This window comes from Silurus meridionalis, chromosome 11 (genome assembly GCF_014805685.1).
Source record: "Silurus meridionalis isolate SWU-2019-XX chromosome 11, ASM1480568v1, whole genome shotgun sequence".
Classification (NCBI taxonomy): Eukaryota; Metazoa; Chordata; class Actinopteri; order Siluriformes; family Siluridae; genus Silurus; species Silurus meridionalis.
Window position 1 is genome coordinate 15,170,865 of NC_060894.1, and position 27,414 is coordinate 15,198,278.

The following is a 27,414-nucleotide window of genomic DNA, read 5'->3' on the forward strand; positions in this document are numbered from 1 at the left end:
AGAAGAGAACGGGGAGAAATTATGCAGTGGACTCTGAAAAGGCCTGGCATTAAGCCTAAGTAAACTCAGTTCTCTAAATGGCCAAAGGATGGTGGACACCAACTCCAAGCTAAAATCGATGACCAAAAAATCCCATATGTGGGCCTTCCACAATCTTAATGTCAGTGTACTGACTCATTATTTTCATTTATTTTTTGTTTTAAAAAAAAAAGAATAATTATTAATAAGATGAGATGGAACATAAAACAGAAATACATAATAAACACAAGTTATATAGCTTATCCATTACTTAATTTAGTTTCCCTTGGGGGAATGCTGTGTTCTCTTCCAGGAGAAATAAAGATTTTTTTTTTTATTGAAGATTACGATTACAGATTTCTGTAATGTAGAGTTTTTATTTCTGGGTTGGGAGATTAAAGTTCAGGAAGCCCTTGTCCTTTTCGAGTCACTGATCCGGTCCAGTAGGGTGCGCTATAACATATTTTAGTTGAAACTCCGCTAGATCACGTTCAGAAGAAGAAGAAGAAGAAGAAATCCGGCTGCATCCTCTAGCTAAGAGGTGCTACATGAGACTTTTGTAAACATGGCCACATTCTTTGGTGAGGTTTTATCAGTGTACTCCAGAGCAGTCGAAGAAGATGATTACGATGACGCGGAGGAGGAAAACGATGAGGATTTCCAAATACGTCGCAAAATAGAAGAGAAAAGGTGGGCCGATTGTTCTCTGTTAGCTCATCAGTTTGCCAGATGAGTCTGAATTTCACAATGACTTCATGTTGTATCTGAATTAGCCTGAATTTGGAATGAAGTATTGATGTCCAGCTTGCTGCTTTGTGCGTACCTGGTCCTGGAGAATGATGTTTTGAGTTGATAAAACACTCAATTTAGAGTGTTATATAAATGTGTAATAGGAAACTAGATTGTAGAACCTGTATGAAGTTCTGAAGTATTAAAACAGAACTCTTAAACTTTGTTGCAGAGGGTGTAACACAAGAGCATGCTTGGGTTTAGCTAGTGTTTGGTTTCGGTTTCGGTTTGCTGCTGCTTCTGCACGCGCTATTCAATACAGTACAATTCAGTTCAATTTAGTTTTTCTTTGTATAGCGCTTTTAAAACTGGATATTGTCCCAAAGCAGTTTTACAGAGATAAAATACCTTGAGATGGTCTGAGGAAGAAACCTTCAGAGAAACCAGCCTCAATAAGGACCCCATCCTCATCTGGGTGGCAATAAATGTCCATTCATTGTAGTTCTACAGCTACAGAAAAGGTTAATGTACATTAAAAATCTTTCTTTGCATCCCCCGGCTTGTTAGGAAGCTGTGGTCAGAGTGGAGGGTCAGCCATAATACAGCACCCTTGGAGCAGAGATGGTTAAGAGCCGTGCTTAAGAGCTCAACGGTGGCTGCTTGGTGTGGGATCAGATCCCTCAATGATATAAGGAGCATGCCTAGATATTGTAGAGTTCATACAGGCTCTTGGGGGTCATACACACTACTTACATTATGAGTTGCCGAGATGATATTCATTCAAGATGGATCAGCCTGTAATTATTATATATGTATATATATTTTTAACTTTGATTTTTTTAAATCTATTTTTTAATCCAGACCTCAATAGGTTCAAGATTTTCGTTTCTGTTTAATATTGTCAAATTTTTTTCTCAATGAGTTACACTATTTAAATAAGAGAGGTCAGAGGAAGATTAAACTAAACTGGTGACAGGGTAGAGTAACCATGTAGTAACATATAATCACTCTTCAAAACCATAGTGGAAAAGCACCTCTATCCTGAGCTGAATGAAAAACATTCCCCTTGAAGTGAAAGAAAAACATCTCCCCCTTGAGGTTCAAAAACAAAAGACCTTATTAGATTATACTAATCTGAGGTTGAGTGTATACCTACTAACTAACCCCAGCTTGATAGGAAGCACCCCTGGAGCAAACAGGGGACACAGGGGGCCCTTACCCTATATCACCAAGGGCCCATCAGTTGCAGCTTGGCAATACTGGGACTTGAACCCCTGACCTTCTGATCAGTTAACCAAAGCCTTAACCATGGAGCTACCACAGCAGTACACCCATACAAAAAATACAACCATATGCCTGTAATATCAATTTAAACCCTTGACAAACTCAACATAATGTAAACGTCTTTCGGCCATCATTCCCTGAAACCTTCCGAATGAGTTCCTGCTGAATTCATACTGGTTGTGAATGACAGGAAACCCTATTATTTTTTCTGGTGTTTACAGGACAGCTGCATATAGAGCTAGCATCCTGTTTCTCCTCTCCTGACCACCAGCAGCTGTGACAATCACCTGAAAGACCACCAATGTGCCTGAAAGACACAATAACAGAAGGAAAACCCACCTCTATATGGAATATATGTCTATGTGTCCAGTGACATTACAGCGCTGACAAAAATTTTACAACACATTTTATCCTGGAACATCTTGTTGCAGTAACAACCAGTGGTTGTGATGTCTGTCAAGTGCACTGATAAACAGTGAGGCTCAGTGATGATCTGGGAACAGTAGCACAGACTCCCTGGTGTGGAATTCTTCTACTGTAATTGGCAAGTGAGTTGCTCTTGAGTTGACCTGAGGATTTCCACATTCCACAGATTCCAATAGCAACAGGCCTACTATTGAGGAGATTACTGACTGAGACTCGGTGCAGATGTACATAAATGAAGTAAAGTTCATGGAGTGAACGGCTGCCCCATAGGGATGTTAGTGGGAGAAACAGTGAACCAATCTAATGACAATTTTTTTTATAAAGATACAAGGCATACATGAGATTAAATAACAGTTTTTTAATTGTGTTTTGTAAAAAAAAAAGAAAATTGCTCATGGTGTTTAAGAACAGTCACACATGGTTACCTCACTTTTTAATACCATGTACAATAATGATTTTAACGAGAGAAATGATTTTTCTTTTGTTTTCCATAGAGAGGTTCATACCAGGTGGTGTCCAGAGGTTTCAAAAGCAGTAGAGAGCTCTGGAAAGCTCAAGTGTTCTGATCTGATTATAGCAGTAGGACCAAATGCTGCAGGTAAATACCCTTTAATTATTTTTTGGCCACAGGCAATGCTGAATCATTAACCACACTTTAGACATTACATGGTGGTTTTGTGTGTAAGGAACCTTTTGATGCTGAATTAGTTGATTTCCTGCCACAGTGCAGGTTCTTTCAAATCAGTCTTCATTATCTGTCTTTCGGTTGATACTAAAAGGCTCCAGGGGGTGTTGTGTTGCATGGGTCTGTCTGCTATGTATCTGATTTACTGTGTCTCTGGGGCCAGGTTTTGTCTCTGCATACGTTCTCAGTTCTGAGGACTGGACACAAGTTGGGTGGGTGTCTCTTTGGAACGAAAGGAGTCGCAGTTCCACTCGCCTAGATACGGCTCCCCTTCCTGGAGAACCAGGCTGTGTTTTCTATCAGCAGAAGAGCTGTCCAAATGTGAGTACACACCCACACAAACACACACTGACATTGTCCATACACTTAGGCATTTGACCAAGTAAATCTTTGTGTTTCAGTGGTTTCTTTCTATTTTCCACAGGTTCTTCTCTGCCAGTGTACTTGCTATATTGCTGAAGACCAGCAGTTCCAGTGGGCTGAAAAGGTACACTTTAGTCTGTCTATTATTGTTATTATTTAAAATTACATTTAAAAAGTATTTCTGGATTCTGTAATCTCATTTTTCTTTATGAAGATTCCTCGTTTTCGAAGGTTAATTGTAAAGATTGGGTTAGAAGCTAAGATAGGTCCTCGTTTCCAACAAGTGTTGACATATTTAATATTTTTCAAGAAAAGCCTCCTGGGGGATGCATCCTCATGAAGCAGAACATGTCAAGTGGCTTTAAATAGCTTGTAGCATTTAATCTACTTTACAGCACAGTGACTGTTAGTAGTATGGACCTGAGCCCAAAGAATAACTGTGCATTGGATTCTCTCATAGGTTTTTTCTTTTTTTTTTTTACTTTAACCTCCTAAGACCTGAGCTTTGGTTTGGCTTGCATTTTAGATTTCTTCCAGTTATTTGGGGTTAGGAAGAACCAATAATTATAATAACCATATATTTTCTTTGAACATGAAGCTCTTCTTGGAAAAAAATGATGTCACTTATGTGGACACTCGGTCTGTATCTACAGAAAACAATAAAGACACCATTGTGCACAATGTCCACGCATGTGGACACCCAGGTCGTAGGTGGTTAAAGCCATTGCACTTTTAACCAATTAACTGATGGAAAACTGAATAAAAGGCCTTAATTCAAACAGCATATTTACTAGCCATGCTTGCTGACATGATCTTTTTTTTGTGCTCTAGAGTGCAAATTCGTCAAGGTGTTTTTGCTCATTTTCAATATTGGAGGATTTAATTCGACAGAAAAAATCCACTGAAAAGTGCAGAATGATGTCATGAAAATGATCGATTTATATTGGTGGTAGAAAAAGACATTTTAAATGCATATATTTAATAGGGTTATATAATAGGGTATATTTATTTAGGGTTAACATTCATAGTGAAAGCCACAAAACGACATCATTTCATTTGTTCTTCAAACGATTATTTGTTAAGTAAACCCTTCTAGACAGTTTTTCGATTGGTGTACATTTAGTTTGTCCCCCCACCTTACTGTTCTGTTTATAGGTTTTGGGCAGCATACAGAGCAGAGGACTGACTGTGAAAGTGTTGTGCGATTCTCCAATCACCGAGTACAAAACTCCAAGTTACATGAACGGCAATTCTGCTCCGTTCCTGCGTGCATTGAAGACCAGCGCCTTTACAGATAACCTGCCCTGCCCTCTGCTAGAGCAGCCCAACATCATCACAGGGCTTCCTGCTGCTGGTACAGCTCACAAGAAAAACACTCACTAGAACAATGTTTCATTATACACATAAGGCCAAACACTGCCTTGCACAAAGGTTTTCAAATTGTGAACATTGTTTTAAACGTAACAGAACAATTTTCATTCAGATTGAGAGTATTGACTAACTGGAGTTTAAATTAAATATATATTCATATATTCTTTGTATTTGTTATGTCCCTGTTTTGCTTTAATGACTCTACATTTGAGCAGGAAATCAGTCTTACTGGTTTGTACAAAACATTATGGTCCCTTTTCTATCATATTTAGTGGAATATTTGGAGTATTATTTCCAATTTTAAATGGGAAGAAAGTTCAGTTTTTCAGCATGATGTCAGACATTGTAAACCCTATCAGAGGATTATGAGAATGTGTAATGAAGTAGGTTTTTCTTTTTCTTTAATACTGTAGAGGATTCTGGTGAATGTTCTTTCTACGATTCAGCAAACCAGACATCATGATCATTAGTTTGCATATAGTCATTCTGGGCCTAATTACATACAGATTTGTAGATTACAAAAGCAGACATTGCAGATATATCCAGTCACCACATGTTCCGCTCTTCTGCCTACTTGGTTAATTTTAAGGAAAAAGTACGTACATCTATTGGTGTTTCGTATATCAGCATGCTGATACAGGCACGTGTAATGATCACTGATTTCAGTCAGGAGCAGATGGGAACTTGTTGGCAAACGGATATGTCGAGCAAAGTCTGTAAAAGCATGCTACCTCGATGTAGAGCATATGTTGTAATTTGTAAATACAAAATGAAGTATACATAGTTTTCCTTTTTTCATGCACCCTTTTGAACACCCTGTAGTTCGAAAACTGTGAGCCCACCCTTATTCTAGACATTTTCTCTTCACCTGTATGTCGCATTTTGTGGTATTTGCTCGTTCTTTTAATGTACTATTATTATTAATCCTATAATTACTATGTTACAGCATCACAAAATAATATCAGCGTTACAAAGTATAATGAGCTGCCATATGTTTATCGTTTGTCATTTACATCACAGGCTTGCTTACAGTGATTTTAAAGAGTTTGGAGAGGTTCAGTGACATGCCTGTGTGTGTTTGTGTGTGTGTTTTGCTCTGTAGTGCTCAATCAGTGTCAGGTTCAGCGCTTACCGGCTGTGCTCTTCCAGTGTTTCAGTGATGTTATCCACCCAGACTCAATCACCATGGAGATCTATAAACTCGCCCTGTCATGTCTTAGCACACGGGTGAAGGTAAGGGGTCTTATTTTTTTAATTTTTTTTAAATAAAAACCCGATTTGTATTTTTTCTTTTCCTACTATGCATATTTATGTTTACTAATCTTTCACTCTGTTTTTCCTATAGCTGGAAACAAGTCCAAATATGGAAATACTGCAGAAATTAACCACAATTAATGATCCACAAAGCAACCTCTACACCTAGAAGAAGCCCCTCGGAGGTGTACATTGTTTTTCTGTTTGTTATGTATTTTTATGGCCATTAAACACGTTGTAAAAACGGGACAATGTGTATTTTTTATTAGTTCTAGGATTCTTTTTTTATCTGTACAGCAGGTGGCGCAAAATATGAATTATTATTCTGTTCCTGAGGCGAACTCCAGTTGCATTAAAGAGCATTCGTGGAAATCGGAATGCTTTCTCTGTGTTCTGGAAAATAAAGAAATCCATTAAAAAAATGTATAATCATTAAAAGGCACTGGAAGGTTTGATAGTAAACAAAATGTGCCGAAATTATTGAGGCTCTAAAAGGATATAAAGTTGGGCTGTTTTCGTGCTTTAATTCCTTCATGATTATATGTAGTTAGTAATTAATATTTTTTACTAATTGATAACTCCAAATACATCTGAATTCCAGATATAGAAAGCTTGCACAAAAAAAAGTTGATTAGCAGTAGCAAAATCAGTCTGCTGTTCTGGGAAACATCAGCCTGCTGTGCTAGGTTCATTCATTCCCTGCTCAGTAAAGAATGTAATAAAAATGTGAGTCATTCTGAGATTACCATCTGTGGATTTTATTGATGTACAAATTGAACCAAGATCAAACACATCAGGCATTTTCCCACCAATTATATAACAACCAAAAAAAAACCGCACGTGAAAAACTAATCAAAATAGTGTTAACAATTTCCAAAACATGAGATGTACCATGGAACACTAAAGGCCATTATCAACAAGTGGAGAAAGTAGGGGACCACAATGATCTTACCAAGGGGGTACATTATAAGACAACGGACTTTGGCTTTAAAGATCATGAGTCAAAATTCCAGCTACACCAGGCTGCTAATGATGGGCCCCTGAGAAGGCTCTTAACCTCATAGATGCTTAGTTGTATGAATGAGGAAAATAATAATTATATAATAATAAATAAGTTGTTCTGAATAAGAAAGTTTGCCAAATGCTGCAAATCAAGAGTCAAGTCAAGAGGCTTTTATTGTCATTTCTACTAAACACAGTGTTACACAGTACACAGTAAAAACGAGACAACGTTTCTCCAGAACCCTGGTGCAACACTAAACAACATGGAGCTACAACACACAACATAAAGCTACATAAAGTGCATTGAGTGAAACCTAGTGCAAGCAGTGCAGACGAAAAACAGTACAGACAGACAACACGACAGTTTGGGACAATACACGTACGTAACACAAGATTGCGCCGACCAGTAAACCTACTGCATACTCAATGTATAGTACTGTGCAAAGAGAACTTTAACCAGGAGTATATGTAAACACACACAATGCAGTGCAAAAAAATGTAGATGGAAGCCCTTTCTTAAAGAAAATGTTCACCTACATTTTGCCAAAACCATGTGGAACTATTTGTCGTGATTCAATAAGACCAATGGACATATTTCTAAAGAGGAAAGCAAAAAAAAAAGACAGTTTTATTATAAAAAAAAAAACACACTAAAGCACTGGGGTGGCAGCATTATCTTATGGGGTTGTGTCATTTCAGCTGCAAACGGGACTCTAGTGAAGCTAGAGAGAATCATGGATAACTCCAAAAAGAAAAGTTCCTTTCTTTTTCTTTTCTCTTTACTTTGCTGCTAAATCAAAAAAATTAAGATCTGACTTTTTAAATATACCTTTTACACCTAAAAATCCTGCCTTTTTAACAGAGATGTGTATACTTTTTACATCCATGTCTAGGTCTCTTGCCTCCTAAACTGGTAAATCCTTGACTGGTAAAAATGAATGTGTAAACTTTTTTTTTTTTTTTTTTTTTTTGAAACGTGCGTTTCATTTACTTGAAGGAACAACGCCGTTTTGCTCTATTTAACACTTGTGTTAGGGGAAGATTTTTGAAAATTAACATCTCAGAGGGAAATAATACATTATATATTCAGTGATGAAGAATGAAGGCGGAGGAGAAAAGTAAGAGAGCCGGAGAAGGCCATTCACACAGCAAGAAAAGATCAGCTGAGACAAACGACCACAGAATTAGAAAGAAAGCGAAATCGACGAGATCAGGATCCAAGGAAAAACTTGAAGATTCTGAACTGAATGAAAAGTACCCCAGATCTTCTGTAAAGGAGTCTAAGATCGCAAGCTCTGAAAAAGTCAAGTTTGATGCCGAGAACAGTGTATCTGAAGCCGAAAAGGTTAAGGTGGATTTGTATGAAGAGTTGGAAAAGAGAGTGGATGGAAACAAAATATGATCAAACTCTTGATGTCACCCAGATGAGGATGGGTTCCCCTTTTGAGTCTGGTTCCTCTCAAGGTTTCTTCCTCATAACATCTAAGGGAGTTTTTCCTTGCCACAGTCGCCACGGCTTGCTCATCAGGGACAAATGCACACCATTCACCATCACTGTTGATTTGTGTAAAGCTGCTTTGAGACAATGTCTGTTGTGAAAAGCGCTATACAAATAAACTTGACTTGACTTGACTTAAACTATCAAGAATGAATATCTTTCTACTAGGCAAATGGTCCACTTTAGTCATACAGTGGAAATTGAAGAGCGTATATGATAATGTAGTTGCTTCATAATATTGCTTTTGGTATGCAGTTTTACTCACTGGCTTATAAATTACATAACATGTGGCAGCATAATAGATTTGAACAGTGAAATTGTGTTCTGTTTCATCCTTTGAGGTCAGAACGACTTTCGCAAAACTATTATGAGAACATTTTGTAACTGATTTAGTCATATCTGGGCATTGCGCAAGCAGGCGTGAGGCATCAAACTGAGAACTTCACAATTTGAGAATTTTGGGTGCTCCAATTAACAAGCTCAGATCTGCATCTCAATCTTATTGAGCTTTTTTTTGACCTGATTACCTTGAGGACTAAATTAGAACAAAGTAAATAAGCACTTCATCTGACTCCACGTTCAATCAAAAGTGCAGGAACAATGCTGTGGTATCTGGCACTGCAATGTTAGCAGCACTTGTAGGTCTTGAAAGTTATGAGGTGGGCCTCCTTAGATCAAACATGTTTGTCCAACAAATTTTACAGATGCACAATTGGACTTATAACTGAAGACCAGGTCAGGAGCAATTTTCAGGTTCCTCAGACCTTCATATGATGCACACACCTGTCTATCAACATGGTCTAAAGCTAAATACTCTTATATGCGGCCACTGCGAGTTCCGACTTTTTTCTTTCATATTTATATTTTTGTTGTTGTTCAACGGTTAAGGCTTAGTTATTCAAGCTACCACTGGTGGGCACTCAAGCAAGGCCCTTAACCCTCTATGCTCCAAAGGTGCTGTATCATGGCTGACCCTGCACTCTGACCACAGCTTCCTCAGACCAGCTTTGGTTACTGGGAACACCCCACAAGACCTGCCATTTCTGGAGATGCCCTGAGCTACTCATCTAACAATCACAATTTAGCCTTCCTTAAAGTCATTCACATCCTTGTGGTTGCCTATTTTTCAGATTTACAACACATTAACTCTAAGATCTGACTGTTCATGTGCTGCCCATTCTACACATTGACAGGTGCCACAGTAAAGAGATAATCAAAGTTCTTCATGTCAACTCTCAGTGGTTTAAATGTTATTGCTTATCTGTTTATTGCTATCAAATGAAAATGATCTTGCCTATTTACAGAGGCCATACTGAATATTTACAACACTTCACTACTATAATAAATAATAACTGTATTATTATTGAAAAAGTGTTCATGTTATTCGACATCAGTTATCCAGTTTTTTCATTTTAGTAGTTTTGCAGATTGGTCGTGGAATATCTTCTTCCATCCGCAGCCTTTTCAAGTCAAGTCAAGTCCAGAAGCTTTTATTGTCATTTCATTTTCACCCTGGTGCTACCTAAAACATCATAGAGCTACATGTTGTGTGATGAGGCTCTATGTTGTTTAATGTTTTATTAGTTTTTATAACTACAAGACAACTGTAAACTGTGTTTTCCTCTGTGAATGTGTTTCCATCACAGCAGTTATAGTAATATTATTCTATCTGTTACTCATGCCTGTGTCATACCACATGTTTCAGATGTGCAAAGAATAATCCAGTGCTCAAATAGTATTTGGATTGTGGTGATCCTTTGATGGCCCTTTTTTACACTGATGGATCAGATTATGGGGCTGCAGTCAATAACTGGCAAAGTACACCCAGATGGTCAACATACCTGCTTAAATAGCCAAAGGGTGTAAGTATAAGGCATGATTTAAAAAAATAAATTTGTGTGTTTATAATGGATCTCTCACATTATTAAGCCAAATCATAGAGGCCTCAACTGCTGAATGAGATTTAGCAGTGATAATACATTTATCACATAGCTAGCAGGAACAGTGAGTGTTCACACTTAGTGTGTGTGTGTGTGTGTGTGTGTGTGTGTGTGTGTGTGTGTGTGTGTGTGTGTGTGTGTGTGGGTGGGTGTGGGTGTGGGTGCTCGTGCATGCTGACACTTGCCTGCTCTCAATGCCTGGTATAAACTGGAAAGATGCAGTGCTAAACAGTTTTAGCCTGTACTTTTTGCAGAAAGCAGAACCCGGTACTCTTGCCGAATCAGCACTCTTAAAGTAACGCAATGATGTTCATGAAATCCAGAAACTTCACTAAAACTGGAAAACACTATATATTGCCAAATAACTGAAAATAACTAAACATGGCAAATACCCAGAGCTTGTGCTTGCTTATTAACTTTTAACATATTTAGCAAAAAGTGATCTTATTTTACTTCCTTTACATTAATTATTTATTTTTTCTAGTGCTGTTTTTTTTGTTTGTTTATTGGACATGACTAACTGACTGTGAATGTAAATGTAAATTTGGCCATAAATCAGAGCAGCAATTCTAGGTTTTTCTAAGAAACATAAAAAACACATACCAGATAACCAAGTTTTCAATGATTTATCACTGTAAACAATGCAAATGTGTTTTGCAGCGATGATGCATGTGTCTCAATGATAGAGGGAAAGTCCCTGCTGTGATGCGATCTTCGTATAAACCCCACCCCTTCCGTCTCAGCTCTGCCCTTAATTGGTAAAGGTTTGAGACTTGACTAGTCTTTTTGCTAACACAGGACTTCAAGCCATGGCTTTGTTGAACCATAATTTATTCAGCATCTCAGACTGACAATATAGCTACTGACCATTCCTTAATTACAATCTGTAACAATTGTTATTTGCAGCCAGTTGTGATTTGCTTTAGTCCTAAATAGTCCATATTTGTGTCACAAAAAGTCTGTACATTATTAAAGATCACACATAGAGCAGAAATGATTGTCTGTGAGGGCACTTTAATTGTAATGGCTCATTGTGGGTGTCAGGGGATCACTATGTAACCATAAGGACAGGTGTGTGATTATTGTTCTGGAATATACACCCAAGCCACAGTAACATCTTTATCTCTTCTGTTAAATATTAACCTAGACGACAGTGAACGAATCTGATTAAGTGGGTTTTATACATATCACTCACACAGGGCGCGAGCAATGATCTGTTATATTTAAGGCTTTGGTTTCTGATTGAGTCAACAGCTACATATGCGTCATACCACAAAGAGTACATGTACGTGTGTTCATAAATGAGAGAATGCTCCATGTTTGCTTTCAAGAGAAAAATTAGTTCTTTCTAAGTTTGCGTAAATGTTCTTTAGTCGAGCATTGTGGTTTGTGATGTTGGAAATTTTTTTTCTTACTTAATCAAAAAAAACGGAAGTACTGTTCGTAATAGTGCAAGCTGCAGCTCTCTGATATTTATAGCTGACAAATGATCAGAAAAGGCTTGACTTAATAATTAGTTGTAATAATTAAACAATTGTGCATTGGTAACATGAGCAGCAGTAATAACGAGTGAAGAAGGCAATGTTTTTGATACCCTTTACCCTTTACCCTTTACCCTTGATATCCTTTACCCTATATATATATATATATATATATATATATATATATATATATATATATATATATATATATATATATATATATATATATATATATATGTGTGTGTGTGTGTGTGTGTGTGTGTGTGTGTGTGTGTGTGTGTGTGTGTGTGTGTATATATATATATATATATATATATATATATATATATATATATATATATATATATATATATGCTCATGTTACCAATGCACAATCGTTTAATTATTACAACTAATTAAGCCTTTTCTGATCATTTGTCAGCTATAAACATCAGAGAGCTGCAGCTTGCACTATTACGAACAGTATTTCCTTTTTTTTTTTCTAAAAAATATATACATATTTACATATGTGTATATATATATATATATATATATATATATATATATATATATATATATATATATATATATATATGCCAACAAGACATCTCCAGGAAACTAACCCTCATCCCTCCCATTCCAGATAAAGGCAGGCACTCTTACGGTAAGGCTGAGAAAATTGCTGTTAGGCTGGGTTAAACATTTGCTTCTTTGTCTTGCTCAGCCTTGAAAACAGCTGGAGCTCTGCCATGTTAAACAAACAGAGCAATCTGCTTTGATCAGGTGTATAATATGAGCCCTCCCACAAGTTAATGCTTGCGTGGGTGAGAGAGGCTTAAGAATGCCTCAGAAAGGCTGGGCCTCCAGTAAGAGCCGGTTCACTTCAAACTTTGTTTTGGCACATACTTTAACAAGTACCAACTGTGCTGTGATGTATTCAGGCATCCATTATAGGGGTGTTTAACTCATTTAAACTTAGATTCTTAATAATACAACAATATTCTTTATTCACTTTTAAGTTCTAGTCAGTGTTGCTATGGTATATAAATATAGTCTGTTGTTTCTATATCCATATTTAAGTTGTAACTTTTATATATCTTTTTCAATAAGGAGTATACTTTTCTGTAATTCACTGACTTCATCTCTTTTTTAAGTTGCAAGCGAAAAAGACCCCATTGTATCTAACCATACAAATTTTTTAGTTGTTTAATCTGTTCTGCTAGTTGTAGTTTATAACTGAATAAATTGGCAGTGCAAGAAACACCTATTACGGTGAAAGTAGGCATCCAACTTGTTTCCTAAAAAACCTTTAACTAGTTTCCATGACAACTTGACATCAATGGTCATGTTAAATTCATGGTGTAATTACATACAGGAGAGCTTCCTGACGGTTAAAATATGTTTTCAATGGCCAGGTCATAAAAAGATTCAGTTGGCTCCATTGAAAGTCAGAGTTAATCTTTGAGTTCATACAAAATCTATTGCCTTGCCATTAGAAGAAAAGACGTGGTCCTAGGTTTTTGTAACTTTAACGTTTAACATATTTTCTTACATTTGAATGTTATTACTGGGTGGCCTGCACTGGGAAATATTTCTGTTACACTGGGGTTCCTGTGCTTGGATTAGTGTCTATATCTTCTCCCCATGTGTCCATACCAAACATGCTATTTAGTTGATTGGATTTAGTAAATGTGTATGTGTCTAGTTGCTTGTGATGGACTAGATCTTTTATTGTATTCTAGTTTCCCATCCATGTGTTACTGCTATTCCCAATCTTTGGATCCACTGGATCGCTGACCAGCATAAGGTGGTTACTGAAGAGAAATGAAAGAAAAATCACTGGTAGTTTTTAATAGCTACAAGTTAAAATCCTATGGTTTGAAATGTAAGGATATTCTTACTAATCTTATTAATAGACAGTACTACCATGTACGTATAAGTGAGTATAGTGAAATCTGTCAGTGTTGAGCACTTAGTTGGGATTACTATTTGCTTATAATCCAAGACTTTGGCTGTAAAAAGTTTGTTAGGGGCTTCTTGCTTGGCATTGTGTGTGTGTGTGTGTGTGTGTGTGTGTGTGTGTGTGTGTGTGTGTGTGTGTGTGTGTGTGTGAGTGTGTGAGTGTGTGTGTGTTAGACGCTGACTCAGTCTGGCTATAATCCAGGTCTGCATACTCTGCGGCTTGCTCAGGAGGAGGAGAAACTGCAGTGACGTTCATGTCCATGCCGGCGGTGCTTTCTCAAGTAACAGCTTGCAGTTGAAGTAAGCAGCCAGGGGGTGAACTTTGTTGCTAAAGCCTGGCAATTACACAAAAGCAACAACCTGTAAAATTCCACATATTGAATGAATTTACTGTTTACTTCAGTTATACAAATGTGCTTTGAAAGCATGTATGGAATGCAGGCCTTCAACATTTACCACAGTGAGAATTGTCCATAAACTTTAACACTTAATTGTGTGAACTTTAAAACAACATATCAGTAGTTAAGCATGATGCTGGTTCTGTGAATTCTAGATAATCAACAGAGAATCATGGTTAGAATCACTATAATGGATTTACTGTTATACAGCCAGCATTCCTTGGAAACTTGGACGTTCTTGTGATGTTGGTGGTGGTTTCAAATGACAGGTAACCCTGATGGTTATCCAGGTAACCCTGTGTTTACAGTATCACAGTTACCTATGTAGCTAATATTCTATTTCACTTCTCCCTAACGCTAACATAGGTGGATAACCAATGCCATACTGTTATGAGGAAATGACACATTGGATTGCTAACATTTTCCATGCACATCCCAAACACTTCCTGTTTTTTTTTAACAATATATAATAATCATGGAATCTAACACTATGCTTCATTGTGTTAACTTAAACACTGCCTGATACACTTTGCTTTATTTACTTGCCAAACTTGCAATTCAGTGGAAGATTATCGAGAAACTGGAAGTGCATAGTGCAACAGTTTTGAAGAAAAAAATAACATTTAGTGGTAGAACACTGCATTGCATTCAATATATATGTAAAAATAACTAATGTTGAACATGTACTGGTCTTCAAATCAATCCATAACAATTAAGTTTTAAATGGTTTTAAAATAATGATATTTAAGATAATACACTAATTAATACTGTAGATCTCTATGCTCTACAAATTTCATCCAGATTTTCATTTCAAGTGTCATTCATTGATGTCCATTTCCTGTCCTTGGGCAATGATGAGCTGCATCGGGCATGCAAGATAACCAACTAATAAATTGAATAACCTTTTAGGACAGTTTCAGGCGTGCATTTCTTTAATTCATACTCATTTTCCGACCAATGATTTTGTTGTGAAAACAATGGTATAGAGATTGCTTGTGGGGGAAAATATCTAATATTCTGTTCAAGGGCACACCAATTCTGACAAATGTCAAGTGTCAAAAGTTAGGGAGATGTTAAAATAAACCTAATACCTAATAATAAGTTAGCAAAGTTACTGACCTAAATTTACTCTGATTTCACTTTCTGGAATGGATATTAACATTTGAAAAATATTGCAATTTTATATTTACCCTAGAGACACATTTATTTGTGATTTAACACTGGAGAAAATAGTACATTTATCATTTTTTTCCCAAATAATAATACTTTAATTTTGTCTGTTGTATTTATTAATTCCTACATTTTGAGATAATTATTGTATTGCCTAATGCTGAGAAAACTACTTAGACATAAATACAGATGCCACAGAAAGCAGATGTTTACTCATGGCCTTCAATACATGAATCAGTTAATTGGAAAGCTTCCTAGTGAGCAGTCCTCCACACTGCAAAGCATAACACAAATCAATACAGCAAAGTTGAGGCAGATTTTAAAGCAGTTATTGTGACTCACCAAATTCTTAGTGGGAGGGTTGGTGTGAGATGTGAATGCTTGCTACTGTTGAACATTTTGTGCCTGCAGTAACGAAGCAGCTCTGAATGCTTTGCTGTGTTTTAGATGACCTGAATGATCTTTACTGTAAAACAAGTATAAGATTGAGCACATCTGCAACAACAAAACCACAATACAAAGTGTGTAATCAGCAGTCAAAATGAAACTGCACATGACAGCAAGAACAGATTCAAACAATTATCCAGTAAGAATATGATTTATTCTGTCACATTACGTTGAGTAAATACAGTATATATCAATAAATACAGTATATATAAGATTTTATACAAGGAATGCAGCGTTATCAAGTTATGTAACAAAATAACATGCATTTTCACATAGTGGCCACAACTTTTCCATTACATTTTTTTTTTTATTGTTTATAGTCCATGCAAAAGTCTTCTTCTCCTTTTTTCGGCTGATCCCATTAGGGGTCGCCACAGCGGATCTTCCGTCTCCATACCACCCTGTCCTCTACATCTGCCTCTTTCAAACAAACTACCTGCATGTCTTCCCTCACCATATTCATAAACCTCCTCCTTGGTCTTCCTCTCTTCCACCCTCCTGGCGGTTCCATCCTAAGCATTCTCCTACCGATATAACCCATGTCCCTCCTTTGCACATGTCCAAACCACCTTAATCGTGCCTCCCTCACCTTGTCTCCAAAACATCCTACATGTGCAGATCCTCTAATAAACTAATTTTTAATCCTGTCCATCCTCATCACTCCGAATGAAAATATCAGCATCTTCAATTCTGCCACCTCCAGCTCCACCTCCTGTCGTTTAGTCCATGCCACTGTCTTTAAACACTGTCTTTAATTCTCGATGCAATCCAACCTCTACCTTGGGCCAGTCTGTCGTTCCTACTGCACAATTCACTGCTGTCACACTTTACTCATACATGTCCTGTTCTCTAGAGCCACAAACACACAATGCAATTCCTACTGACCTTCTCTATACTTCTCCATCAACATTCTCAAAGCAAATATTGCATCTGTAGGGCTTTTCCTTTACATCAAACCATACTGATGAGCACATGCAAAAGTAATTTGTGAAAATAAGGCTTAATTGCACGCACAGCTATCTTTCTTCTTCTTCTTCATGTCTTCTGTAGTTAACAAAGTTTACTGACATATACATAACTGTCATATATACATTAGTGATGCAAATTCATTGATTTGACATTTTTAAGACTCATGATGCTAAGGAAAAATAAATCATATCAAGACCATGTCTGATTATACATAATGCCTGTGAACAACTGTATCCCTAGAAACAGAAAAACATTTCACCACAGATAGTTACATCATCGGATAAAATGGCTGAACATGGACTGCTTTAGATCACACACTGGGGAAAAATATTTACTTCAACTCAGCTTGCAGGCTCTCTCACCAAACATGCTCTGCTCTCCATGTGCCTGTCCTTCAGCTGAACAGCATTTATTAATCCTGCATAGTGCACATGGGGCTGCTGAATCAAAAATGAAGTGTGTGTGTGTGTGTGTGTGTGTGTGTGTGTGTGTGTGTGTGAGTGAGAGATAGCGAGAGAGAGAGAGCTTTGTGAGTTAGATAAAAGAAAAAACTGAAGGACAGAGCTTTTCTTCAACTGGAGGTGTGCTCTGTTAAGGCCTTTAGCTTTTGTTATGGGTCATGAGCATAGCTTAATGTTAGTTTTTTGTCTGTCAATAATGCTAATTTGTTACCTATCAATCACTGCACTGCTGTATTGTTACATACTAGCTATTATAAATTACTGCTGAAATAAAAAAAAACACACACGTAGCGCATATTCACTGGCTTTAGTGCTTGGTATAAATCAAGTGGTATAATGCTTTGCCTTGGCAGGAGACTTAGCTGCTTAGTTTAATAACGCATTATAACAGCTTAATGATAGATAGCTTGCTAGTAAACCTGCTAGTATTTCTGGCATGGTGTCCAGGGCTATTGGGTTTGAGTTGAAACATTAATCACATCAATCAGTATAAAGCATGTTGTAGACATTCATTGCATTCATTTGCATTTCATTTGACTATTCAGTGATGATTTCATGTGACAGATGGTGCTTAATGTACCAGAACAAGGATTACATCAGGTGGTTTCTTTCAGTATTGAAACACACACACACACACACACACACACACACACACACACACACAAAACTCCTAAAGCACGGATCACTCACTACATGTAATATTCATAACACTGACTGTGCACTTGTGTCAAGCATTCACTTGCACCTTCTCCTAGCTTGCATGTGTTTGGATGAGTTGAAGATTGTGTTATGTTAAGTGTGAGACCCACTGCTGTTTGGGGATGATTATCAAAAAAGATCTAGTCAGAGAAATGATCCAGTACAAGAAAAATTCACAGATGTAATTCTACATACAAATATATTCCTAGTCGCTTCTATCTTTTCAATATTTATTATATTTTATTTGGTATTATTTAGGGTGTGTTAGCTCAGTGGTTAAGGCTCTGGGTTGCTGATTGGAAGGTTGAGGATTCAAGCAGCAATATTGCCATGCTGCCACTGTTGGGACCACCGTTTCCAAGGTTACTGTTGGTAATACACTAAGACATTTTTAAGATTATGTCTCTCACAGTGGACATGCACCTACGATGACAATTTCAGACCCCTCCATGATTTCTAAGTGGGAGAACTTGCAAAATAGCAGGGTGTTCAAATACTTATTTTCCTCACTGTATATGTGACAAGTAAATGCATTGATATAATCTTCATTTAAAATCCACAGTACAATGTGGTGATGCACAGTTTTTTATGTTTTTATATATATATATATATATATATATATATATATATATATATATATATATATATATATATATATTTTTTTTTTTTTTTTTTTACAAAATTAACACCTAAAGACTCATTCTCATTTACACCCTCCATTCGGAGCAATTGCAGCTTCTGATCTCAAACGTGGATTTGATCAATTTCTTGCATTCTCATTGGAAGATCCTCTCAGCTTGTTCAGATATGGTCAGCCATAAGACAGCACTCCTAAAGAATAGAGGTTTAAGGGCCTTGTTCAAGGGCCCAACAGTGACAGTGTGGAGCACTCAGGCTTAAACACCCCACTTTCTTGTCAGTGAACTAAAGCTTTATTGTCATTTAAACCATATACAGCTGGTACGATACACAGTGAAACTAAACACCATCCCTTTAGGATCATGCTCCTACAAAAAAACAATAATGGCTTTTAAAAGACACAGTATGAGATGACACACTAACCAGTACATAGTTCTGGCGTGATGCTTTCCAAATGTAACAGGTAGTTTAACAAATAAATAATAAAATATTCTGTGAATGTAAACATAACTATGACATAGTATTTAGCTTATAGCATATATTATTTATTCAGCTTATAGGATATAAATACGAAACAGGTAGAAAATATATATGTATAGTAATATATATGCAACAAAAATGTCTGTAGTGAATGCATTATTATATGTACGGTGTTTTAGCAGCAATCTCGTTTAGTCTCCTTTAAGTAACTTCTGTAGGCCTTTTGTTTAGGACTGGCTTCGGTCTAGACTGATTGATAGAGCATTTCTAAGATTTCTGAGTTTGTAAACACAACGTATAGTGCTGTAACCGATTATGCCTTTGGGAGCATTCAGATTTTTGTACATGGTCTCATACTGGTTATTCAGATCTGTATGGCCTCAGGAGGTTTCTTGGACTTTATGGAATGGTGACAACTCAATTCAAGTTCTGGAGACTTTCATTATATCCTGAAACAGAATGTGATTTTGGATTATTGCCAGAGATGTGAAGTAATGAAGCACAAATACTTTGTTCTTTGTTACTTCACTATCTTCACACATCTATTTTTTACTTTTACTCATTACAATTTTACACAAAAATCTGTTCTTTCTACTTCTTACATTTTCAAACCAGGCTTGTTACTTTAGTTTGAATCTATTTGGTGACATGATCAATATTTTTTTGTTCTTATTGCATGCAGTTTTCAGCCCATCAACCTGTTACTTTTCATTGTGTGGCTTTTTTCAATTTACCACTGGTGTATCATTTCCTGGCTCTCACACACCACAGATGTAGGCTAGTATACAAAGCTAACAAAGAAGGCAACAAGAAGTATGAGGCTAACGTGGATGAGACAGAGGGAGTCAGCGATGTAAACATGACTGAGAACAGAGACATTCCTAATCACCTAATCATTATCAGCTTTTCTCTGCTAGAAAAGCTTTTCTCTGCTGTATGGTGGTTATTCAGCTGGGATACATTTATGAGGCATCAAAATTTTTATTCTTTTATATTAATATATTAATATGATGAGGTCTGGTAATGGCTACTTTTTACTTAAGTACATGTCAAAGTGAAAAAGTATAGTCAGTACTTCAACTTTTACCAGAGTCCATTAAAACATAATATCTGTAATAATATCTGTTCTTCTATTTGAGTAAAAGATGTGTGTACTTTTGCCATTTGAGTACTACCATAAAATAAAGTCTATAACACAATAAATTGTGCATGTAAAAAAAAGAGAAAAGTTTGAAATACTTTCTGAACCCAGTTTAATATTCAAAACACAGGAAGCTTTGAACAGCAGGCACAAATGTAAAGGTTTTTAAACATTTTATTTTACAACAGCACAAAAGTGTCACCAGAGTGATACATGTGTTTGGACTGCTAAGAATGCACTATAAAGTAATTTTTACATCAGTGAGTAAAGTCTGCAACAACCGTAGGTTTTGTGCTAAAAAATAAATTATTAATAATAATAATAAAAAAAGAGTACAGTTTTATTCCAATTAACATTCTGTTCAGTAGTTAGGTGCAATCTCTGTTCATTCAACATCCCGATTTCGTCACTGAGGGTTTGCCTCTTTTTTGTCTCTCGTTTATCCCCGTCTTTGCCTGTTTTCCCATAATCACGTTTATTATACAGATTAACTCTAGGATTAAATCCGATCATTAAAAAACTTTTTATCTGTCCCATTTTGCACTATTTCAATGAGCTGGTGGCACCATATTGCTATTTATTTCCCTTACTCTCGGTTTCTCTAATGCCATATTTAACACATTGTACCAGAAAAAGTACACAACCCATAAAATATTGCAAAACAACATAACACAAAGGGTTTATGTAGAAAAATAATTTTATAAACATACAAGACAAAAATATTTGTTTATGGTTAAACAGTTTCACAAAACAAGTTCAAATAGCAACACATCTTCAGTTCGCCTTTGTATAAACATACATACCTTGTGTATAGTTAAGGTTGGGACATGAGCCCCTTCATGACTGTCATTTTCTGATTGTTTACATTTTCAAATCTGATTATTATCAAATTATATGATCCCATCATATCATTTCCCTTTTCCAGTTAATATCCAGTAATGGTAAGAGCAGTAATTAAATACATCCAACACAATTGTAGTTATCAAAATACTATGTACATATGAGAACTAACAACAACAAAAATATATATAAAAAAAAAATCAAGAGTTGTAGAATCCTCTGAGTGCCTATATGGCTTTGATTTCAATAAATAAATACTGACATAAAAAAGATAAATAAAGCTTATAGCAAATAACAGATGTTGATAGAAGGTACAATACAGTTTAATTTATATTTAAAAAAAAAAAAGGAAACATTCTGTTGCTGTTTCAAACTCTGATATAAATCCTTGTAGACAAATTTTACTGGTGTTTTGTCTACCAATGAACCTTAATGCAAGATTATTGACAATCTGTAATAAAATTAAATTCTGACACTGGAATGTCACTTTGGCCTTTGCAAAAACAAAAAAATGTACCCGGATACAAAATGTGCCCAGTCAAGCAACTGCAATCAAAAGCATTTAAATAAATTAGACTATTTTATTTACAATCATGGTCTATTCAAAATAAAGATCTGCGTAAAACTGCAAAAGACAAAAAAAAAAAGAAAAAAAAAAAAACAAACAAAAAAAAAAAACACCACATACACAGACCTACTGTTTTGTACTTGGCTGATATGCGCGATGCCTCGCTAGTAACAGAGGAAACGTGCAAGACTGGCATTTAAAGCACTTAGCAATTCTGTAAAGGCAACAGCATTTGTTATATAAACAACAGTCTCAATACAGTGTGCTACCCAGGCACTCTGTTTGCTCTGCCAACATAAAAATATTCTGTAAAAGCCTCTCCATACTGTTCTCGTTTAGCCTAAACACATTCCTGACAAACTCTGAACAATCAGCTCTGCTGGTAGAAAAATAGCACAGCGTTTTTTTAAAGAGAATTTCATATCTGTGTAGCTTATAAAGGATGAAACTGTCATTTTGCAGAAGTTCTGTCTCACTCAAATGTGGCAATCGTAAATATCCAGAGCCGTGTTGTGCTCCAGACAAAGCCGAGAAAATCGCACCTTTTCTGGTGCAGAGGCTTCAAATGCAGCTCCGTCATTCAGGACAAGGAACTTTAAAGAGCCCGACTGTAACAGTGGACAACATGGGACACTTCCCCTTCTCTATTAAACACACCTCCTAGAGGCATTTGCTTAGTTCAGTCCTCAGTGTCAGGCTGAACTCCTAGCATGCCGTGCAACTCTTCGGCAGCGTAGCCCAGGAGGTTTTGCAGGTCGCAAACAAAGCGGTACACGTAGCGCTTGCCAGCTGTTTTGTGGATAATGTTCTTGTCATAGTAGTAGCGAAGGCCACGGCTGAGCTTCTCGTAGTTCATCTTGGGCTTGTTCTTGCGGCGGCCCCAGCGACGTGCCACCTGCAGATCACAAAATGTTAGAATCGAATATTTTTTAGCATAGAACTAGGTATACATATTAATCTGATTGAGTAAAAACCTTTGTGCTAACGCTCGTACCTCATCAGGGTCGGTGAGTTTGAACTCCCAGCCATCTCCAGTCCAGCTAATGATGCCCTGGCAGGTTGTATCAGTCAGCAGCTCCAGCAGAAACTGCCACAGCTGGATAGGGCCACTTCCTATGAAGAGCAACACAGGAACAGCATGGGTTTAATCAGAGACAGAAAGTAAAGAAAACATTCAAGATTTAATGAAAGACACAAATTTATCACTCACCGGTGAATCCAGCAAGCACTGCAGCAGGAATGACAGGCTTGCCCTGCTCCAGCGGCTCGTTTCTCTCCTGTACATAGTCTTTGAAGGACCGGCCCTGTTTGCCCAGGCTCAGCGGCACTGCGCTGTACTCGTCATCAAAACTGTCATAAGATGGCACACGCTGGGTGTCGGCCAAGGATGACTGACTGCCCCATGAGTGCAGGACACGCTCAGATCCCTCCACACTGTCCACACTCTCAATAGAGGTCTGCTCATGGGATGAGACTGTAGGATGAAACACACCAGATTTTTTATATAACCATCATAATGATCTTATAGGGTGTAAGCAGACAGGTTGATTTAAGAAAACAGTTTATTAGACTCACAGTGTGTGTTAAAGCGCGACTGGGCTTTGCCATTCGGGAATTCCTGGCTGATGCAACTAACATTCACCGTACTCAGCTGAGGTTTGGGGAACATGGAGAAGTCTGGCCCAGATATCAGAGGGGCAGAACTATCTGGGGCCTCAAATAGCTCCCGCAAAAGGCTACTTGTGCTGTCTGATGCCTGCAGTACATACTGTTTGTCCTCCACACTGGAACCTTAAGAGAAAAACACATTCGATTAGAGTTTGTTTCAACTAAAGAGAAACACTATAAAAGGTTGCTCTGGGGTTCAAATTTCTGGCTCTGCTAACATTTTATTGACTAAATGTTAACAACAGTGTACTGAGAATGTTCAATAATAAATATTAAAAATAAAATGATCTTATAGCAGTTTAAGAAATCACCATGTAGAACCGAAATATATCTAAATCACCGATCTGAAAAGGAATCTACTATTTTCAGTTAATAATACTTTTTGCAAGAGAAGCGTCTTTACCTCTCATCATCTGTTCAAGATGCTCCCAAAGAATATCGCCCACGAAATCTGGAGCTAGATCCAAGAAACCATCTTTCCCCAGGTCACACAACTCCTGGCCGCTCATATCGAACTTGAAGAAGTTCACGTTGGTGAGGCTGAACTCATCAGAAACCCAGTGCAGCCACTGTTGGACATGCTGCTTGTTCCATTTCCTGGGGTCTAATAGACAAATACATAAATGCAAAACGTTAATATGGAGTGAATGGAATTCATTACATCTTTCACTTTCTATTACGCCTAAACAGTTTTAGTAACCCAAGAGTGACTCACTGTTAGAGATGCCCCAGATGCATTGGACTTTCCTGAAACCATTGAAACTGTCTTTTAGAGCCTGGCTCATCACTGCTTTGCTGCAGGGAGTCAAAAGTGGTACAGAGCATGGTCCTAGGTCTGCAAAATCATGAGATGAAAGATATAAATAAACAAATCCCTAAGTCACAATAAAAACATCCTTAGGTTGTAATAGTCATTTTCATTTTAAAATTTTACCAATTTATTTTTAACAGATTGTGCACAGCACCATTCATGGATACTTCTTTGTGTAATTGAATCTTGTATACAGCACAATACTGTCAACATTAACTTCTCTTAAGTTTCTTTGGTCTCCTACCTTGTGGAGCACAGTCGAAACCTGACGGGACTTCCTGAGCCGCCTGCTCCTCCTGCACTAATGGGTAAAACCCAGAAAAGAGAGACATAGGGTCTTCGAATAGCTCCAAAGCTACCTGCCTCTGTAAAAATAAAAAAATAAAATAATAAGCATTGCTTTATGAACATGATTGAGTGCCACATTATTGCTGTACCACACTAAAAGTCTATCATGTTGTCAAGCTATTTGGGTTCAAAATAATTTTTACTGTAGAATCAATAACAAAAAGCAATAAAAAGCAGACAATAAATCTTTGAACTTCACAATGTCTGCTGCAAGTCATACAGGTATGGTATGCACAGATACACAAATAGGAAACAGCCCAGAGGGCACTCCCTTTTCACACAGATATCATTACACAAGCGTGAACAGACTGACGGACCATATTTGGGTTTCCTGTTCCGTGTCAGGCAGGCTGCGCGTGGGCAGAGCGTCCAATCAGGACGCAGAAGCGCTACACTTCAGAATCATATTAAAACCTGTCCTGTTCCCTTTAGATTAGATTAAGATTAGATTAGACCTACTGTTCAGCGGCCAAACAACGCTTCATACACTCGTTATTTTGCATTTGCTCCTTATCCTCCATGAGTGAAGATTCGATTTATAAATAACAAAAATATTACAATTCGGAAATGACAGTCCAGACGAATCGTTATATCTGATGAGGACAAATCTGATCCGTTCAATTATTTTTTTTTTTAGAAGTGTTAATTCACATGCACAGAGAGAGAGAGAGTTTCCGAAATCTTGAAAGAAAACCAAGCCATGTGGTCCGTACCTTCAGGCATCGATAACCCGTTGACAGAGGGGTCACTTGGTCCATACTGAGATCACACATTGCGCTCTGCAAAATAACCAAGACAAAAAGCATTAAGTCTCATTTCATCAAGGATTTTTCATATAAGCGTCGTTTTTCCTTAATTTCTTATTGTTTTGTGTTTGGGGTTTGTTGTAGTGACTCATCAGGCGACCATCATCAGGTCGGAAATACTGTGAAAATAATCCGATCGACCACCGCGGGACATTTATTACACATTCCGGGTGAGACACATCATGCAATTCCTATCACCATGCATGTAAAACTCAACAAAAAAGTCAAATAAACGATCAAAAAACGACTACTTTGAATGCGTTTTTTTTTTAAATACGCAATGGCGACCCCTAATGGGAGAAGCCGAAAGAAGAAGAGGAAGAATAGGGTTGCTGAAACCAGAGAAGCCGTAATCGTCCCTAACGCCTTCCAACAAGCCCGAGTCTACTAACCTGTTGAATGTTTGTCCAAGCTATGTCCAATAACAAAGTGTCAAAAGCGCTGTTTCTAAGCAAGCTTTAGTCCTTCCCGGTGTTATGCTTCGGTAGTAATCCCGGGGATGATCGCCGCCTTGACTCCGAGCACCGAGGCGTTTATGATAACACACGCAGAGCCGCTTACTGAATGAAGCAGGACGCGTCTCTCTCCGCTCTTTACAGCAGGAATTTGGCGGGGCCACGGCGCGTCTCGACTCCGCCTCCCGCATATAAACTGATCACGTGGTGCTTGTTCCCTTGGCTTCATTAACAATAATATTGCAATCGCTCACTCAAGAACTTCGTTCTGGAAATTGTACAGAAACATAATTTGAGATTTTTTTTTAAATGTTGATAAGTAATATATAAGAGCCTGGCTCAGACAGTAACTCTGGCTGCAAGATGAATATGAATGCCCTCATGATCCCACCTTTTGCTGTCTTAATGATCTGTGTGTTCATGTCCTGCTAGTCAAAACTCGATCCAAAAATTAGCCACATTTATTATATTTATTTATTTTATTTTACTCACACATTTATATCATTGGTTTAGTATTTTAAGACTAAACCTCCTGACTAGAAAGGTATTGGTTATGAAAAGATAAAGGTACTTTTTTTACATGTCACATGTACTTTACAGCACAGTGAAATTCTTTCATCGCATATCTCAGTGATGTTAGGAAGCTGGATTCAGAGCGGAGGGCTTAATACAGCAATCCTGGAGCACGGAGGGGTATGGGCCTTGTTCAAAGGGCCCAAGCCTGGCAGCGTGAACCCCTGACCTTCTGATCAGTAACCCAGAGCCTTAATCACTGAGTAAGTGGTACTGATAATATGGCAGACATCTAAGATAGATAGATAGATAGATAGATAGATAGATAGATAGATAGATAGATAGATAGATAGATAGATAGATAGATAGATAGATAGATAGATAGATAGATAGATAGATAGATAGATAGATAGATAGATAGATAGATAGATAGATAGATTAACTTTAGCACAGATGGATTTGTAGGTAGACAGATGGATAGATCACGTGATTCATGACATTGGGAAAATGTAAATAAATTAAAAGGAGTAAGAAAAGAAGAGCTGGAGAAGTCAAAACTGAAATACATTTAAATATAAAAACCTGATAAAAGTGAAAAAAAAAAGTACCTCTTGAAAAGTAATGTGAATCAGAAGTAATGTGTACTGCATGCATTTGCTTATGTGAGTATGTGTGTTGACACTTAACCCCTTTTGTGAAGAACAACAGGCAGCCTCCTACTTGCCCTCCTCAAATTTAACACGTCTGTGTCACTTTAGCACCACACAACCATTCCATATGCAGTGTGAATGAGATCACCTCTCAACACCTGTATTGCTGCCTTGTATACACTGCTAGTTTCTGTTGACCACTATTTATACACAACCCCCACCACGCTTTATTTTACAGGTTTCAACATTAACACCATGAAATCCTCAGCTCCTCTTTATTGTTTTAACAAAATAATCAACTCAAGGTCAAGTATTAAGCCTTTCCCCTGTGTCTACAAGTTTTAATGGTCTGCCTCTCA

At 37.3% G+C, this 27,414-nt stretch overlaps 2 protein-coding genes across 2 annotated transcripts; one reads left to right on the top strand and one right to left on the bottom strand.

Annotated features, from left to right (window-relative positions):
* The first annotated feature begins 503 nt into the window (after positions 1-503).
* Positions 504-6,379, top strand: psmg1 (proteasome (prosome, macropain) assembly chaperone 1). The gene is made up of 7 exons (XM_046860365.1): positions 504-708; positions 2,952-3,055; positions 3,306-3,463; positions 3,567-3,629; positions 4,661-4,859; positions 5,979-6,109; positions 6,222-6,379. The coding sequence occupies exons 1-7, from the start codon at positions 584-586 to the stop codon at positions 6,297-6,299; spliced, it is 858 nt and encodes a 285-aa protein (XP_046716321.1). The 5' UTR covers positions 504-583; the 3' UTR covers positions 6,300-6,379.
* Positions 6,380-20,552: 14,173 nt separating this feature from the next.
* On the bottom strand, positions 20,553-26,018 carry ets2 (v-ets avian erythroblastosis virus E26 oncogene homolog 2). The gene is made up of 9 exons (XM_046860675.1): positions 25,830-26,018; positions 25,345-25,410; positions 24,528-24,648; positions 24,188-24,307; positions 23,876-24,076; positions 23,380-23,595; positions 23,015-23,278; positions 22,799-22,917; positions 20,553-22,699 (listed from the first exon to the last, which is right to left on the bottom strand). The coding sequence occupies exons 2-9, from the start codon at positions 25,402-25,404 to the stop codon at positions 22,484-22,486; spliced, it is 1,317 nt and encodes a 438-aa protein (XP_046716631.1). The 5' UTR covers positions 25,405-25,410; positions 25,830-26,018; the 3' UTR covers positions 20,553-22,483.
* Positions 26,019-27,414: the final 1,396 nt, after the last annotated feature.